This window comes from Coregonus clupeaformis, unplaced genomic scaffold (assembly GCF_020615455.1).
Source record: "Coregonus clupeaformis isolate EN_2021a unplaced genomic scaffold, ASM2061545v1 scaf4583, whole genome shotgun sequence".
In the NCBI taxonomy this organism is placed as follows: Eukaryota; Metazoa; Chordata; class Actinopteri; order Salmoniformes; family Salmonidae; genus Coregonus; species Coregonus clupeaformis.
In genome coordinates, this window is record NW_025538037.1 from 1 (window position 1) to 19,711 (window position 19,711).

The 19,711-nt window shown below is 49.6% G+C and overlaps 1 protein-coding gene across 1 annotated transcript; it reads right to left on the reverse strand.

Annotated features, from left to right (window-relative positions):
• Positions 1-13,600: 13,600 nt before the first annotated feature.
• LOC123490742 (Nance-Horan syndrome protein-like) lies at positions 13,601-19,137 on the reverse strand (the record flags this gene model as incomplete). Its single annotated transcript, XM_045220614.1, has 6 exons — positions 19,031-19,137; positions 18,347-18,391; positions 17,860-17,904; positions 15,455-15,647; positions 14,801-14,932; positions 13,601-14,262 (listed from the first exon to the last, which is right to left on the reverse strand). Coding segments are annotated over exons 2-6 (1,068 nt in total), but the record flags the coding sequence as incomplete, so codon positions are not given.
• Between the last annotated feature and the right edge of the window lie 574 nt (positions 19,138-19,711).

The window sequence follows — 19,711 nt, forward strand, 5'->3', positions numbered from 1 at the left end:
TTGATGTACAGTACACCCCCTGGACAGGACACTAGTCTATCTCCTGTTTCTGTAGTGAGGCAGCTTGATGTACAGTACACCCCTGGACAGGACACTAGTCTATCTCCTGTTTCTGTAGTGAGGCAGCTTGATGTACAGTACACCCCCTGGACAGGACACTAGTCTATCTCCTGTTTCTGTAGTGAGGCAGCTTGATGTACAGTACACCCCCTGGACAGGACACTAGTCTATCTCCTGTTTCTGTAGTGAGGCAGCTTGATGTACAGTACACCCCTGGACAGGACACTAGTCTATCTCCTGTTTCTGCAGTGAGGCAGCTTGATGCTTACAGTACACCCCCTGGACAGGACACTAGTCTATCTCCTGTTTCTGTAGTGAGGCAGCTTGATGTACAGTACACCCCCTGGACAGGACACTAGTCTATCTCCTGCTTTCTGTAGTGAGGCAGCTTGATGTACAGTACACCCCCTGGACAGGACACTAGTCATCTCCTGTTTCTGTAGTGAGGCAGCTTGATGTACAGTACACCCCCTGGACAGGATGCTAGTCTATCTCCTGTTTCTGTAGTGAGGCAGCTTGATGTACAGTACACCCCCTGGACAGGACACTAGTCTATCTCCTGTTTCTGTAGTGAGGCAGCTTGATGTACAGTACACCCCCTGGACTCTTGGCCTGTTCGCTTAGCCTCAGATCAGTGTGTCTCTCCCATTTCCTTCCATTCTAGTTCCCAGGCAGTCTGAGGTGGGGGGCTCAGCCAAAGACCAGTGGAGCAACGCACAGCTTGATTTGGAATTGATATACAGGGAGCACTAACCCCTACTGCCTGGAGTCAAACACGTTGTTTCCATGTGTTTGTGGTCGCTTCTAAACTGCCTTTTTCCATCGCAACTTTTTTCCCTCATTCAACTTTTTCCTCCGGACGCTTTATCTGGACATGGTTCGTCCAACATCTTCAACAGCCGAAGCTAAGTAGTAACATTAACATGATGTCTTCTAATTGCAGTCCGCTGTACTCATAATATACAGGAGAACGATCACCTTACTGGCGAGAATAGCTGTGCTACAAGCCCAGCTTCAGACGCAATCGTTAGGCAAGGGTAATTTCAGTGTAGGAAAGGAAGAAACAGCGTCTGTGCCACCAGTAAGTACAGATAGTAACGTTAGTATAAATCCCCCGCACAGTCCCCGCAGCCGGACAACTTTCTCATGGCTTCTGGAGGAAATACTGTTGGAATGCTCAACGGTGTCGCTCATTCAGCCGACAAAAACTTTCAACCGGTTTTCCCCATTATGTAGCGAGTCGGAGTCTGAGTCTGAGTCTTCTCTTGTCTCTACTCCTCCCGTTACGGGGTCTGAGACGCCGAAGGCTCCCACCATTAGCTCTGACAAATTGAAAACCCTAGTCATTGGCGACTCCATTACCCGCAGTATTAGACTTAAAACGAATCACCCAGCGATCATACACTGTTTACCAGGGGGCAGGGCTACCGACGTTAAGGCTAATCTAAAGATGGTGCTGGCTAAAGCTAAAACTGGCGAGTGTAGAGAGTATAGAGATATTGTTATCCACGTCGGCACCAACGATGTTAGGATGAAACAGTCAGAGGTCACCAAGTGCAACATAGCTTCAGCGTGTAAATCAGCTAGAAAGATGTGTCGGCATCGAGTAATTGTCTCTGGCCCCCTCCCAGTTAGGGGGAGTGACGAGCTCTACAGCAGAGTCTCAGCACTCAATCGCTGGTTGAAAACTGTTTTCTGCCCCTCCCAAAAGATAGAATTTGTAGATAATTGGCCCTCTTTCTGGGACTCACCCACAAACAGGACCAAGCCTGACCTTGCTGAGGAGTGACGGACTCCATCCTAGCTGGAGGGGTGCTCTCATCTTATCTACCAACATAGATAGGGCTCTAACTCCTCTAGCCCCACAGTGAAATAGGGTGCAGGCCAGGCAGCAGGCTGTTAGCCAACCTGCCAGCTTAGTGGAGTCTGCCAATAGCACAGTCAGTGTAGTCAGCTCAGCCATACCCATTGAGACTGTGTCTGTGCCTCGACCTAGGTTGGGCAAAACTAAACATGGCGGTGTTCGCCTTAGCAATCTTATTAGGATAAAGACCTCCTCCATTCCTGCCATTATTGAAAGAGATCGTGATACCTCACATCTCAAAATAGGGTTACTTAATGTTAGATCCCTCACTTCAAAGGCAGTCATAGTCAATGAACTAATCACTGATCATAATCTTGATGTGATTGGCTGACTGAAACATGGCTTAAGCCTGATGAATTTACTGTGTTAAATGAGGCCTCACCTCCTGGTTACACTAGTGACCATATTCCCGTGCATCCCGCAAAGGCGGAGGTGTTGCTAACATTTACGATAGCAAATTTCAATTTACAAAAAAAAAATGGCGTTTTCGTCTTTTGAGCTTCTAGTCATGAAATCTATGCAGCCTACTCAATCACTTTTTATAGCTACTGTTTACAGGCCTCCTGGGCCATATACAGCGTTCCTCTCTGAGTTTCCTGAATTCCTATCAGACCTTGTAGTCATAGCAGATCATATTCTAATTTTTGGTGATTTTAATATTCACATGGAGAAGTCACAGACCCACTCCAAAAGTCTTTCGGAGCCATCATCGACTCAGTGGGTTTTGTCCAACATGTCTCTGGACCTACTCACTGCCACAGTCATACTCTGGACCTAGTTTTGTCCCATGGAATAAATGTTGTAGATCTTAATGTTTTTCCACAAAATCCTGGACTATCGGACCACCATTTTATTACGTTTGCAATCGCAACAAATAATCTGCTCAGACCCCAACCAAGGAGCATCAAAAGTCGTGCTATAAATTCTCAGACAACACAAAATTCCTTGATGCCCTTCCAGACTCCTTCTGCCTACCCAAGGACGTCAGAGGACAAAAATCAGTTAACCACTTAACTGAGGAACTCAATTTAACCTTGCGCAATACCCTAGATGCAGTTGCACCCCTAAAAACGAAAAACATTTGTCATAAGAAACTAGCTCCCTGGTATACAGAAAATACCCGAGCTTTGAAGCAAGCTTCCAGGAAATTGGAACGGAAATGGCGCCACACCAAACTGGAAGTCTTCGACTAGCTTGGAAAAGACAGTACCGTGCAGTACCGAAGAGCCCTCACTGCTGCTCGATCATCCTACTTTTTCCAACTTAATCGAGGAAAATAAGAACAATCCAAAATTTCTTTTTGATACTGTTGCAAAGCTAACTAAAAAGCAGCATTCCCCAAGAGAGGATGGCTTTCACTTAGCAGTAATAAATTCATGAACTTCTTTGAGGAAAAGATCATGACCATTAGAAAAGCAAATTACGGACTCCTCTTTGAATCTGCGTATTCGTCCAGGGCTTAGCTGTCCTGGATCTGCACAGCTCTGCGAGGGCCTGGGATCGGGAGAGACACTTAAGTGTTTTAGTACTATATCTCTTGACACAATGATGAAAATAATCATGGCCTCAAAACCTTCAAGCTGCATACTGGATCCTATTCCTACTAAACTGCTGAAGGAGCTGCTTCCTGTGCTTGGCCCTCCTATGTTGAACATAATAAACAGCTCTCTATCCACCGGATGTGTACCAAACTCACTAAAAGTGGCAGTGATAAAGCCTCTCTTGAAAAAGCCAAACCTTGACCCGGAAAATATAAAAAACTATCGGCCTATATCGAATCTTCCATTCCTATCAAAAATTTTAGAAAAAGCTGTTGCGCAGCAACTCACTGCCTTTCTGAAGACAAACAATGTATACGAAATGCTTCAGTCTGGTTTTAGACCCCATCATAGCACTGAGACTGCACTTGTGAAGGTGGTAAATGACCTTTTAATGGCGTCAGACCGAGGCTCTGCATCTGTCCTCGTGCTACTAGACCTTAGTGCTGCCTTTGACACCATCGATCACCACATTCTTTTGGAGAGACTGGAAACCCAAATTGGTCTACACGGACAAGTTCTGGCCTGGTTTAGATCTTACCTGTCGGAAAGATATCAGTTTGTCTCTGTGAATGGTCTGTCCTCCGACAAATCAACTGTACATTTCGGTGTTCCTCAAGGTTCCGTTTTAGGACCACTATTGTTTTCACTATATATTTTACCTCTTGGGGATGTTATTCGAACACATAATGTTAACTTTCACTGCTATGCGGATGACACACAGCTGTACATTTCAATGAAACATGGTGAAGCCCCAAAATTGCCCTCGCTAGAAGCCTGTGTTTCAGACATAAGGAAGTGGATGGCTGAAAACTTTCTACTTTTAAACTCGGACAAAACAGAGATGCTTGTTCTAGGTCCCAAGAAACAAAGAGATCTTCTTGTCACGGTTCAGACAGACGACCAGAGGACCACAATTGCGTCACACCAGAAAGTTTATTAAACTTAAGGGAAAAGGGAAGTAGGGAGTGAATGAAGGCTCCAGGGGTAACAGGGATCCCGTCCAATGCGCTGGGTCTGTGCCCCCAGTGGCAGCGATGCGTCCTATGAAGCCGGTGGTGGGTGGTCCAGAAGTCCTGGGGGAGACACAGACACAACAGCGCGGAATGAAACCAGGCAGCAGTACAGTTCAAGGGAATCCAAAATACGAAGTAGCAAGGCAGAAGGCTGGTCAGAGTTACCGGGATTGAAGAGTAGTCAGGAGTCGTAATGGCAGAAGCAGGTCTGGATCTCCTAAGGCAGAAGAGTATCCAATAAACAGGCAGGTCCGGGGTCACAAAACCAGGGTGAGCCAGAAGCGCGAGCAAACAGGTTCCGGGTGTGAGCTTTGCAGACGATCTGACACCGGAGAGCTGAAAGACAGGGCCTTAAATACTGGGAGAGGTTAGTGGGTAATGCAGCGCAGCTGGCAGAGTAATTAGAGCCGAGCAGAGCAGGGACAGGTGGAGCTAGTTAGGCTGAGTAGAGAGAGGGAGGTGAGCAGAGTGGAAGATAGTGGAAACCAATAAGGTGGTAACCCGGTGGAGTGAGAGGGCTCATGACAGAACCCCCCCAAGGGGACGGCCCCAGAAGTCCCAAGAGCAACACCACGCCGGGCGGGAGGAGGGGAGCCGGAGGAGGGCTAGAACTCCTCCGAACGGTCCGAGGAACGTCCTCATCCTCGGAGGAAGCCGGAGGGCCGTGGTCGGGAGATGGGACAGGTCCCGAGACAGGATCAGGCACAGGACAGGAAGCCGAGGCCCGGGCCGGACGGTTAGGGACCCCTCTGGGGCGGCCCCTACGGATTGCAGGTTGATCAGGATGCCGTTGGTGGAAAGCGGTGATGAGAGTCCTATCCACAATCCGACTAGCTGGCACCCAGGTCCTTTCCTCAGGTCCATAGCCCTCCCAGTCAATGAGGTACTGGAGACCCCTACCCCTCCGTCTGGACCGAAGCAGGCGGCGGACGGTGTAAACCAGACCACCATCGACGAGCCGTGGAGGAGGAGGACCAGGCGCAGCAGGGACCAGCGGACTCTCATGGATGGGCTTAATCTTAGACACATGGAAAGTGGGGTGCACCCTCAGGGAATTAGGCAGTTGGAGCCGGACAGCAGTTGGGCTAATCACTCTTATGATAGGGAATGGGCCAATGAACCGAGGTGCCAGCTTCTGCGACTCCACCCTGAGTGGCAGGTTCTTCGATGACAACCACACCCTTTGACCAACATGGTAGGTGGGAGCAGGAATTCTCCGACGGTTGGCCCCGGTAGTGTAGCTGGCAACGGACCTGAGGAGTGTGGCTCGGGCTTGTGACCAGGTGCGGCGACATCGACGGGCAAAAGCAAGTGCAGATGGGCAAGTAACCTCCTCCTCCCTGGCTGGCAAATAGAGAGGCTGGTATCCATAAACACATTGGAAAGGGGACATACCGATGGCAGAGCAGGTCAGAGAATTGTGTGCGTACTCCACCCATGTCAATTGCTGCGACCAGGAGTGGGGGTTGCGTGAAGTCATGCATCGCAGTGCCTTCTCGAGCTCCTGATTAGCCCGCTCTGACTGCCCATTGGATTGGGGATGGAATCCGGAAGTCAGACTGACTGTGGCTCCCAGCAGGTGACAGAACTCCTTCCAAAAAGCGGAGGAGAATTGTGGACCACGGTCAGAAACAACATCCCTTGGCAGTCCGTGGATCCGGAAGACGTGTTCCAGGACCACCTGGGCGGTCTCCTTGGCGGTTGGGAGCTTGGGGGAGGAATGAAGTGTGCCATCTTGCTGAAACGGTCAACGATGGTGAGAATGACGGTCATGCCACTTGAAGGGGGCAGCCCGTGACAAAGTCAAGGGCGATGTGAGACCAGGGACGTCTGGGCACAGGCAGGGGCTGCAGCAATCCGGCTGGGGGCTGGCAGGACGACTTGTGTTGGTTGCAGATGGGGCAGGCTTGGACGAATTCCCGTACATCCTTCCTCAGAGAGGGCCACCAGAACCTCTGGGCGAGCAGGTTGTAAGTGCGGGTGGAGCCAGGGTGACAAGCTAGGCGGGAGTCATGTCCCCACTGAATGACCTGGGACCTCAGGTCTTCGGGGACAAAAAGGCGGTCAGCTGGGCAAGTGCTGGGACCTGGCTGGTTACGGAGAGCCTCCAGCACCTGTTCCTCAACAGCCCAGGTCAGAGCTGCAACGATGCAGGGACTTGGCAGAATCGACACAGGGTCCTTGGAGGGTGTCATCCTTCTGGAATTGACGGGAGAGGGCGTCTGGCTTGGTGTTGCGTGATCCAGGCCGGTATGACAGAGTGAAATTAAACCTGGTGAAGAACAGGGCCCAGCGGGACTGCCTGGAGTTCAACCGTTTGGCCGTGCGGATGTACTCCAAGTTCTTATGATCGGTCCAAACGAGAAATGGAATGGTGGACCCCTCCAGCCAGTGACGCCACTCCTCCAAGGCAAGCTTCACAGCCAGCAGCTCACGGTTCCCTATGTCGTAATTGCACTCAGAGGGGGACAACCGACGTGAGAAAAAGGCACAGGGATGGAGCTTCCTATCCTCCGCAGCCCACTGAGAAATCACAGCACCAACTCCCACATCCAGGCGTCCACCTCCACAATGAATTGCCGGTCCACATCAGGCATCTGGAGGATGGGAGCGGAGGTGAACCTCACCTTGAGGGTACTGAAGGCTTTGTCGGCTGCTGGGGTCCAGGTGAAGGGTTGCTTGGTGCTGGTTAGAGCAGTGAGAGGGGCAGCAACGGTACTGTAGTTCCGGATAAACTTCCTATAGAAGTTAGCAAACCCCAGAAACTGTTGCAGCTTCTTTTCTGTTCTCCGGAACTGGCCACGAAGTGACTGCTGATACTTTGGCAGGATCCATTTGGATACTTCCTTCTGCCACTATGTACCCCAGGAAGGCCACTGTCTTGACGTGAAACTCACATTTCTCTGCCTTGGCGTAGAGGGAATTCTCCAGAAGACGATGAAGGACTTGCTGGACATGGCGGGTGTGTTCAGACAGGTTTCTGGAGTAAATTAAGATGTCATCCAGGTAAACGAAGACAAACTTGTTTAACATGTCCCGCAGTACATCATTCACTAGAGCCTGGAACACAGCAGGAGACATTGGTGAGGCCAAAAGGCATAACCAGATACTCGTAGTGGCCTGTTGGTGTATTGAATGCGGTTTTCCACTCATCTCCCTCCCGGATCCGCACTAGGTGGTAAGCGTTTCTGAGATCCAACTTGGTAAAAACAGTGGCTCCCTGGAGCAACTCAAAAGCAGAGGTGAGCAGAGGCAGAGGGTAACGGTTTTCACTGTGATGTCGTTGAGTCCCCTGCTAGTCGATGCAGGGGCGAAGAGATCCGTCCTTCTTCCCCACAAAGAAGAAGCCAGCACCAGCAGGAGATGAAGATGAACGGATTAATCCTGCGGACAGAGAGCCATTGATGTAGTCCTCCATGGACTTTCTTTCAGGAGCAGACAACGAATAAAGACGACCCCTAGGAGGAGCTGTTCCAGGGAGGAGGTCGATGGCACAGTCGTACGGTCGGTGAGGGGGCAGAGATGTGGCTCTTGCTTTGTTAAACACCTCTCTGAGACCATGGTAGCATTCTGGGACATTGGAGAGGTCCGGAGGCGGAGTTAGTAGGTACTGGCCGAGGGGGTAGTGCGGCAGCAAGCAGGCAGGTTCGGTGGCAGTCCTCTCCCCACTCCCTGATCACCCCGGTCACCCAGTCGAGCTGAGGGTTGTGCCGGGCGGAGCCATCGGTAACCCAGGATGAGGGGTTGGCCTGGAGAGGGGAGCAGGTGAAACTGGATAGTTTCTTGATGGTTTCCGGACAGACCCATCGAGACCGGGGCCGTGACATGAGTGACCGATCCGAGTAAGTGTCCGTCCAGTGCCCGGGCAGGAATAGGAGGTGTCAAACGGAGGTTCTCCAGTCCCAGTTGGCGTGCCAGCTTGACGTCCATTATGTTGGCTTCGGCGCCAGAATCCACCAGAGCAGCCAGGGTGTGAGTTGAGTCAGAGAGGCGGAGGTGAACTTGCAGCAGGGGTTTGCGGTCGGAGGACTGGATGGTCATTGAACTCGACCGGACTCCCCTACGCCCGGTGAGCTTGGCCCTTTAAAGGGCAGGTTACCACACGATGTCCATCACCTCCACAATAGAGGCAGAGGTTTGAGGTGAAGCGGCGCTGGCGCTCTGCAGGAGTGAGGGAGGCTCGCCCAATCTCCATAGGCTCAGACTGATCAAGCTGACCTGGGTGAGTGGCAGTGATGACAGGAGCCCAGTCGGATCTCTCCGAATGCCGGTAGTAGGTGGACCTTGGCGCCCCCTCTCACGACGACGGGTCTGTATCCTTCTGTCGATCCTGACAGTCAGTGCGATGGCTTCATCAAGAGTGGAAGGCAGTTCATGGGAGACCAACTGCGTCCTTGATATAGTCAGCCAAACTATGGAAGAAACGCGTCCACCAACGGTGGTGTGTTCCAAGAACTTCGTCTAGCCAGGGTTCGGAAGTCGATGGAATGGTCTGCGACTGTACGTCTGCCTTGTCGAATACTGAACAGTTCACGAGACGCCTCTGCGGTGGGTGAATCCAGGTCAAACACCCTCAGCATCTCCTCAGCAAACAGGTCGAAGGTTGCACATGCGGGGGTTTGACGTTCGAACTCTGCTGTTCCCCAGAGTCGAGCTCGGCCCGTCAGGTGAGTGATGGCATACCCAACTTTAGCCCCCTCCGTGGCGAAGGTCCTTGGCTGCAAGGAGAACTGAAGTCGGCAGCTAGTCAGGAATGGCCGGACCTGGGTTGAATCGCCCGTTGAACCGCTCGGGGTTTCCAATCTTGGGTTCGGAGCAGCGGCTGCAATGACCGGGGCAGGTAACTCGGGGGCTGGGCTGGTGGGCAGACTGGCTGGGGTAAGGTTGGTGAGGGAGTTGAATGAGCATGGCGAGTTGTTGTTGCTGCTGCTGGAACTGCTGCTCATGCTCATCGGTTTCCATGTCGGGGAAAGTGTGCGCTGAGTCCATAATGGTCAGATCGTACTGTCACGGTTCAGACAGACGACCAGAGGACCACAATTGCGTCACACCAGAAAGTTTATTAAACTTAAGGGAAAAAGGAAGTAGGGGAGTGAATGAAGGCTCCAGGGGTAACAGGGATCCCGTCCAATGCGCTGGGTCTGTGCCCCCCAGTGGCAGCGATGCGTCCTATGAAGCCGGTGGTGGGTGGTCCAGAAGTCCTGGGGGGAGACACAGACACAACAGCGCGGAATGAAACCAGGCAGCAGTACAGTTCAAGGGAATCCAAAATACGAAGTAGCAAGGCAGAAGGCTGGTCAGAGTTACCGGGATTGAAGAGTAGTCAGGAGTCGTAATGGCAGAAGCAGGTCTGGATCTCCTAAGGCAGAAGAGTATCCAATAAACAGGCAGGTCCGGGGGTCACAAAACCAGGGTGAGCCAGAAGCGCGAGCAAACAGGTTCGGGTGTGAGCTTTGCAGACGATCTGACACCGGAGAGCTGAAAGACAGGGCCTTAAATACTGGGAGAGGTTAGTGGGCAATGCAGCGCAGCTGGCAGAGTAATTAGAGCCGAGCAGAGCAGGGACAGGTGGAGCTAGTTAGGCTGAGTAGAGAGAGGGAGGTGAGCAGAGTGGAAGATAGTGGAAACCAATAAGGTGGTAACCCGGTGGAGTGAGAGGGCTCATGACACTTCTGTTAAATCTGACAATTCATCTTGATGGTTGTAAAGTCGTCTCAAATAAAACTGTGAAGGACCTCGGCGTTACTCTTGACCCTGATCTCTCTTTTGACGAACATATCAAGACTGTTTCAAGGACAGCTTTTTTCCATCTACGTAACATTGCAAAAATCAGAAATTTTCTGTCCAAAAATGATGCAGAAAAATTAATCCATGCATTTGTTACTTCTAGGTTAGACTACTGCAATGCTCTACTTTCCGGCTACCCGGATAAAGCACTAAATAAACTTCAGTTAGTGCTAAATACGGCTGCTAGAATCCTGACTAGAACCAAGAAATTTGATCATATTACTCCAGTGCTAGCTTCCCCACACTGGCTTCCTGTTAAGGCAAGGGCTGATTTCAAGGTTTTACTGTTAACCTATAAAGCGTTACATGGGCTTGCTCCTACCTATCTTTCCGAGTTGGTCCTGCCGTACATACCAATACGTACGCTACGGTCACAAGACGCAGGCCTCCTAATTGTCCCTAGAATTTCCTAAGCAAACAGCGGGGAGGCAGGGCTTTCTCCTATAGATCTCCATTTTTATGGAACAGTCTGCCTACCCATGTGAGAGACGCAGACTCGGTCTCAACCTTTAAGTCTTTACTGAAGACTTATCTCTTCAGTAGAGTCATATGATTGAGTGTAGTCTGGCCCAGGAGTGTGAAGGTGAACGGAAAGGCTCTGGAGCAACGAACAGCCCTTGCTGTCTCTGCCAGGCCGGTTCCCCTCTCTCCACTGGGGTTCTCTGCCTCTAACCCTGTTACAGGGGCTGAGTCACTGGCTTGCTGGTGCCTCTTTCATGCCGTCCCTAGGAGGGGTGCGTCACTTGAGTGGGTTGAGTTACTGACGTGATCTTCCTGTCTGGGTTGGCGCCCCCCTTGGTTTGTGCTGTGGTGGGAGACCTCTGTGGGCTATACTCGGCCTTGTCTCAGGATTGTAAGTTGGTGGTTGAGGATATCCCTCTAGTGGTGCGGGGGCTGTGCTTTGGCAGAGTGGGTGGGGTTATATCCTTCCTGTTTGGCCCTGTCCGTGGTTTCTTCGGATGGGGCCACAGTGTCTCCGGACCGCTCCTGTCTCAGCCTCCAGTATTTATGCTGCAGTAGTTTATGTGTCGGGGGGCTGGGGTTAGTTGGTTATACCTGGAGTACTTCTCCTGTCTTATCCAGTGTCCTGTGTGAATTTAAGTATGCTCTCTCTAATTCTCTCGTTCTCTCTTTCTCTCTGAGAACCTGAGCCCTAGGACCATACGTCAGGACTACCGGGCATGCTGACACCTTGCTGTCCCCAGTCCGCCTGGCCTTGCTGCTATTCCAGTTTCAACTGTTCTGCCTGCGGTTACGAAACCCCTACCTGTCCCAGACCTGCTGTTTTCAACTCTTAATGATCGGCTATGAAAAGCCAACTGAGAGACCTGAGCCCTAGGACCATACGTCGGGACTACCGGCCGTGGTGACTCCTTGCTGTCCCCAGTCCGCCTGGCCTTGCTGCTATTCCAGTTTCAACTGTTCTGCCTGCGGTTATGGAACCCCTACCTGTCCCAGACCTGCTGTTTTCAACTCTTAATGATCGGCTATGAAAAGCCAACTGAGATTTATTCCTGATTATTATTTGACCATGCTTGTCACTTATGAACATTTTTGAACATCTTGGCATGGTTCTGTTATAATCTCCACCCGGCACAGCCAGAAGAGGACTGGCCACCCCTCATAGCCTGGTTCCTCTCTAGGTTTCTTCCTAGGTTTTGGCCTTTCTAGGGAGTTTTTCCTAGCCACCGTGCTTCTACACCTGCATTACTAGCTGTTTGGGGTTTTAGGCTGGGTTTCTGTACAGCACTTCGAGATATTAGCTGATGTACGAAGGGCTATATAAAATAAAATTGATTGATTGATTGATTGACACTAGTCTATCTCCTGTTTCTGTATCATGAGGCAGCTTGATGTACAGTACACCCCCTGGACAGGACACTAGTCTATCTCCTGTTTCTGTAGTGAGGCAGCTTGATGTACAGTACACCCCCTGGACAGGACACTAGTCTATCTCCTGTTTCTGTAGTGAGGCAGCTTGATGTACAGTACACCCCCTGGACAGGACACTAGTCTATCTCCTGTTTCTGTAGTGAGGCAGCTTGATGTACAGTACACCCCCTGGACAGGACACTAGTCTATCTCCTGTTTCTGTAGTGAGGCAGCTTGATGTACAGTACACCCCCTGGACAGGACACTAGTCTATCTCCTGTTTCTGTAGTGAGGCAGCTTGATGTACAGTACACCCCTGGACAGGACACTAGTCTATCTCCTGTTTCTGTAGTGAGGCAGCTTGATGTACAGTACACCCCCTGGACAGGACACTAGTCTATCTCCTGTTTCTGTAGTGAGGCAGCTTGATGTACAGTACACCCCTGGACAGGACACTAGTCTATATCCTGTTTCTGTAGTGAGGCAGCTTGATGTACAGTACACCCCCTGGACAGGACACTAGTCTATCTCCTGTTTCTGTAGTGAGGCAGCTTGATGTACAGTACACCCCCTGGACAGGACACTAGTCTATCTCCTGTTTCTGTAGTGAGGCAGCTTGATGTACAGTACACCCCCTGGACAGGACACTAGTCTATCTCCTGTTTCTGTAGTGAGGCAGCTTGATGTACAGTACACCCCCTGGACAGGACACTAGTCTATCTCCTGTTTCTGTAGTGAGGCAGCTTGATGTACAGTACACCCCCTGGACAGGACACTAGTCTATTTCCTGTTTCTGTAGTGAGGCAGCTTGATGTACAGTACACCCCCTGGACAGGACACTAGTCTATCTCCTGTTTCTGTATCATGAGGCAGCTTGATGTACAGTACACCCCCTGGACAGGACACTAGTCTATCTCCTGTTCCTGTATCATGAGGCAGCTTGATGTACAGTACACCCCCTGGACAGGACACTAGTCTATCTCCTGTTTCTGTATCATGAGGCAGCTTGATGTACAGTACACCCCCTGGACAGGACACTAGTCTATCTCCTGTTTCTGTAGTGAGGCAGCTTGATGTACAGTACACCCCCTGGACAGGACACTAGTCTATCTCCTGTTTCTGTAGTGAGGCAGCTTGATGTACAGTACACCCCCTGGACAGGACACTAGTCTATCTCCTGTTTCTGTAGTGAGGCAGCTTGATGTACAGTACACCCCCTGGACAGGACACTAGTCTATCTCCTGTTCCTGTATCATGAGGCAGCTTGATGTACAGTACACCCCCTGGACAGGACACTAGTCTATCTCCTGTTCCTGTACCATGAGGCAGCTTGATGTACAGTACACCCCCTGGACAGGATGCTAGTCTGTCGCAGGGCCTGCACATCAAAAACAAACATCAAAAGGCTAAAAGCAAAAGAAGACAAGATACACAGATAAGTGAAGGTGACAGCAAAGACGTACCTTGTGGTCTATCTGTCCTCTCAGCACCCCCGTGGTGGAGACAGAGTGGATAGGGCTGCTGAAGGTGTCTGAGCTGGAGGAGATCTCACAGCTCCCCATGTCAACCTGACGGGGGAGACGGGAGCGACCCCTCTCCATCCACATGTGTTCTGGACTCCCCCCGTCTCCTTGCTGCAGCTCTGGCATGGCCTGGTCGTCCGCACTCTCCTCCTCGTCCTTCAACATCCTCGGCCCCGTTCCCGTCTCGTACGGAGAGAGCTCCTCATCGTCATCATCATCATCGTCGTCATCATCATCGTCATCTTCATCACTGTCGTCCTGGTCCTCGTCGCGGATGCGGCCTCCCTCGCGGGGGAGGCTGCGGGAGCGTAGGCGGGAGCCCGAGGCGGTGTACATGGCGGTGTCAGGGTGGTCGGGAAGCGAGGAGATGTTCCCTGTGGAGTGGGAGAGGGAGGCGGGGATGCCCCCCTGGCCGCCGCGCTGGGCACGTATACGTCTCCTGGACGGGGCGCCACCGCCACCGGTCAGGCAGTCATCCGTCTGGCAGCCGGAGTCCTTGGTGTGTCCCCCTCGGAGGGAGAGCTCCTCCTGACAGAGGGACAGGTGAGGGTTGGCGTGGATGATCACTGTCCTCTCCCTCGCCACCGGAGACTCATCAGAGTCTGAAGGGAAACAGGGGTGGCATTGATTAGTAAGTCATCAATCAACATGATTAGAAAATAAAGTATGAGTCTCCTGCCTTTTCTATCAATGAAATTCAGACAGATAAAAAAAAAGTCTAAATGCCAGGACAAATATGCATGTTTGTTTGTCTACAGAAAGTAGGATTGGTTGACTGGTGATAACAGTACTTGGAGGTCAGGCACAGACAGACAGACAGACAGACAGACAGACAGACAGACAGACAGACAGACAGACAGACAGACAGACAGACAGACAGACAGACAGACAGACAGACAGAGAAACAGCCAGAGACAGATAGACAGATAGACAGACAACATAACTGACAGACAGTATAGCAGACAGACAGACAGTATAAAAGACAGACAGAGAGACAGCCAGAGACAGACAGACAGATAGACAGACAGTATAACTGACAGACAGACAGACAGACAGTATAACAGACAGACAGAGAGACAGAGAGACCGCCAGAGACAGACAGACAGATAGACAGACAGTATAACAGACAGACAGCCGTACCCATGTCCTGTTGAACTCGTCTGGGGATACCAGTGATGGTCTTCCTCCTCCTCAGCTTCCTCCTCCTCTGCAGCACAGACTGGGAGTGTACCAGGGAGCAGCGCACGCTAGCCTCCCTGTCGAACCCCACCCCTGTGGAGAGAAACAAAGCACACGTGAGAGAGCTGCTCTGGAAGCACTTCATTGATGTCATTTATTGTCCATCAAGAGTAATGTCTTTCCACATCTCACAAATTACATTCCACACAGTTTACAAGTTACATGCACTCACTAATACACAAACAACAGTTAATTAATAGATTAATTGATTCAAACTAGAGAGAGATAGGAGAGAGAGAGAGAGAGAGAATGTACAGAGAGAGAGAGAGAGAGAGAGAGAGAGAGAGGGAGAGAGAGGGAGAGAGAATGTACACAGATAGATAGAGAGAGAGAGAGAGAGAGAGAGAGAGAGAGAGAGAGAGAGAGAGAGAGAGAGAGAGAGAGAGAGAGAGAGTAGAGGGGAGAGAGAGAGAGAGAGAAATGAGAGAGAGAGGGAAAGAGAGAGAGAGAGAGAGAGAGAGAGAGAGAGAGAGAGAGAGAGAGAGAGAGACGAGAGAGAGATTGAGGGAATATCAAACACATCCAGAGACAGAGATGGAGTCATGTTGTGTTTACCAGTGACATTGATGGGGATGATGCATGAGGACACGACAGCTGGGTCACTCTTCATCCTCTCCTGGGGAGTGGGCAGTGGCAGGGCCTTGGACCAGTTGGTCTGCTTGTCCAGCGTGGAGGGGGGGTTGGGGATAGCACACTTAGACCTGTGGCCCACTGCAGGCTCTGCATCAGGGTCTGTGGTAGTGGCAGCCTGATGCAGATGGCGAGAAATATGGTTAGTTGGGGTTTTAGGGTTAGTGCAACACTTAGAAGAGTTCAAAATGGCATACTATTCCCTATATACTGTACTGCTATAGGACCAGAGCCTCATGGTTCACTCGGGAATAGAGAACAAGGAGCCATTTTGGACACATACTTAGATGTGTTGTTACAAAGGGCAACATACAAAGTAAATTGCGTTCTGGCATTTACTTAACTCTTAGGTTTAACACTTACAAGTTATACACTTACAAGGCACAGACACAAAATGAGCAAAACGTTTTAATTCCATTTCAGTAAATGACAGCTGTTCTGGAGGAAAGGGAAATGAAGGTCAGGAAGATATTAAGATCAAGACAGAGATCAAGAGACAGCTCAAACGCTCAAGTGTCAAAGAATATGATTCCAGGAAAGTCCCAGAGTTCTGGATAGTGGTCAGAAGTTGAGAGGAGAGGAGAGGAGAATGATGATGTTTTGAAGATGAAGACTGTAGACAGGAGCTAATAAGATGAAGACAGTAGACAGGAGCAAATAAGATGAAGACAGTAGACAGGAGCTAATGAGATGAAGACAGTAGACTGTAGACAGGAGCTAATAAGATGAAGACAGTAGACAGGAGCTAATGAGATGAAGACAGTAGACAGGAGCTAATGAGATGAAGACAGTAGACAGGAGCTAATAAGATGAAGACAGTAGACAGGAGCTAATAAGATGAAGACAGTAGACAGGAGCTAATGAGATGAAGACAGTAGACAGGAACTAATGAGATGAAGACAGTAGACAGGAACTAATGAGATGAAGACAGTAGACAGGAGCTAATGAGATGAAGACAGTAGACAGTAGACAGGAACTAATGAGATGAAGACAGTAGACAGGAACTAATAAGATGAAGACAGTAGACAGGAACTAATGAGATGAAGACAGTAGACAGGAACTAATAAGATGAAGACAGTAGACAGGAACTAATGAGATGAAGACAGTAGACAGGAGCTAATGAGATGAAGACAGTAGACAGGAGCTAATGAGATGAAGACAGTAGACAGTAGACAGGAACTAATGAGATGAAGACAGTAGACAGGAACTAATGAGATGAAGACAGTAGACAGGAACTAATGAGATGAAGACAGTAGACAGGAACTAATGAGATGAAGACAGTAGACAGGAACTAATGAGATGAAGACAGTAGACAGGAGCTAATGAGATGAAGACAGTAGACAGTAGACAGGAACCAATGAGATGAAGACAGTAGACAGACAGGAACTAATAAGATGAAGACAGTAGACAGGAACTAATGAGATGAAGACAGTAGACAGGAACTAATAAGATGAAGACAGTAGACAGGAACTAATGAGATGAAGACAGTAGACAGGAGCTAATGAGATGAAGACAGTAGACAGGAGCTAATGAGATGAAGACAGTAGACAGGAACTAATGAGATGAAGACAGTAGACAGGAGCTAATGAGATGAAGACAGTAGACAGGAGCTAATGAGATGAAGACAGTAGACAGGAACTAATGAGATGAAGACAGTAGACAGGAACTAATGAGATGAAGACAGTAGACAGTAGACAGGAGCTAATAAGATGAAGACAGTAGACAGGAGCTAATAAGATGCTAGAGAACAGCAGGAAGGAGAGGTAGTAGTAGTAGTTCTATCTAGAACTAGTAGTAGAATTAATTTAGGGCCTGTAGATTTTAAACCACGAGGCTTGGCATGCAGACAAATACCTTTCTGGTCCATGGGGTGAAGAGGCAACATTCAGTGGGGGAGAGGGAGCGGGTACGGTCATACTACAAACACAAAACATGAAGAAAACAAAAATGATGACGACTTGATCGACGGGACAAATGAAAACCATGGATTGGACTTGGAGACATGGGTGAAATCATATTGAATGAAACATATGACAGACAGGATAAAACATGGGGACCCAGGTGTTGCGGACTAGGGACACAAAGCATTGTGTGTAACTTCTTGTGATGCTAAGGAGATTGAAGACATCCTTCTTCACCTATTAGACAAGAAGGGATTTCATCATCCCATCCTACAAGAAACTGGAGTGAAAGAATGATATTCATCTGTGAATGATGAGAGGTGACTGTTTTCAGGATCCTCAGGACAGAAAGCTGTTATAAGCTGTAATAAGAGTGACATTAGCATGACGCTAGAGGGGTCATCCTGCAATGAATGCCATCCCATTTACCTTTCTCTGTATAGTGTGACAGTGAACCTCCCTTCCAGGTCTCTCCTGCAGCGTTAAGGGAAGATACGTAGCACGATGAGACATAACGCTAAACATTCTGATGTGGAATACAAACAAACTCACAAGCATGCAAACTCACTGGGATGGGAAATGTATGATAAAACATGCGATGAGATCAGGTAACCTAGCGGTTAGAGAGGCGAGCCAGAAACCGGAGGGTTGCCTGTTTAAATCCCAGGTCTGACGGGGAAAATCGGGCGGGAAGTGATCAAATCATAGATACTTAACCCCCACAACAACAGCTCCCAGTGTGGCAGCCCCCTGCACCTCTCCAAAACCCGTGTATGGATGTGTGTCTTTCGGAGGGGTTGGGTTAAGAGCGGAAGTCAAATTTTGGTTGGCCCTTGTGTGCAATTGACCATTAAAGTGATCTTAATGAAGATGTATGTGTTCTGATGAGATACAAGAGCTATGCCTTTTCTGTTACCTTTCTTTGTATTGTCTGGATGTCTGTCTCTCTCATGTGTCTCTCCTAGTGGTAGCCATGCAGCAGGGAGAGAACACAACAAGCTGAAAAATACTAGGCCCACTGCACTGCACTGGTGACATCATCAACAATGGACACATACACTACTATATCAAGTTAAGAAGAAATCCAACTGTATTTTCATAGTTACAGTTACAGGACCACAATGTGAAAACACAGTGGACACACGTGGACAACACACACCACTTGTAGGTTGACAACACACACCACTTGTAGGTTGACATCACACACCACTTGTAGGTTGACAACACACACCACTTGTAGGTTGACATCACACACCACTTGTAGGTTGACATCACACACCACTTGTAGGTTGACATCACACATCACTTGTAGGTTGACAACACACACCACTTGTAGGTTGACAACACACACCACTTGTAGGTTGACAACACACACCACTTGTAGGTTGACATCACACACCACTTGTAGGTTGACAACACACACCACTTGTAGGTTGACAACACACACCAATTGTAGGTTGACAACACACACCACTTGTAGGTTGACAACACACACCACTTGTAGGTTGACAACACACACCACTTGTACGTTGACATAACACACCACTTGTAGGTTGACAACACACACCACTAACAGGCACTACACTATGTGGTAGTTTACCTTCCGTGGTTGATATTCTATCTCTCTCTCTGGTCTCGCCTGCTGCTTGACAATAAAACAAACATATACAGTCAAGTCATTTCAGCACTTCTCCTCAGGACATTGATTAGCTGCTGTATCAGGTGTGCTTGTGTAGGGCTGGAGTAAAAGCCTGTAAAGACGTGTCTCCCCCTTACCGCACGGCTGTGCCTGCCCCTCTGCTCGTGCCGTCTGAGGGTGCGTGGGGAAGGGAGGGTGGGCATCGGAGGAGCCCCAGAGATGGAGATGGTCACTCTGCGCTCGCTGCTGGTCGACCGTTGACGTTGCTGTTGGTCTGTAAACCATGAGGGGAAATACTGTGGTCAGATTCTGACAGGGTCTCGCTACATTAGATTATAATATTCACTAGCAGTCACCATGTTGTGTTACAGTTACAACAGCCACTGGTTCCTCACTGAGATCATATCAGTCAAGAGTTTTCTAGAACTCAGACAAGCAGGTGTCCACTGTACTAACACTAGGTGGCACTATATATGAGGGATACTGACTGAATTGACACCAACCCTGGTTCAAACTGTTGTTAGGTGGGGTGTGTATGGTGTGTGTGTGTGTGTGTGCTCTGGTCAGTGGTTCCCCAGCTCTGTGTAGGGCACAGAAGCTCTGCTTGGCATGTCTGTGTTAGGTGGTCTGTCTTAGGTGGTG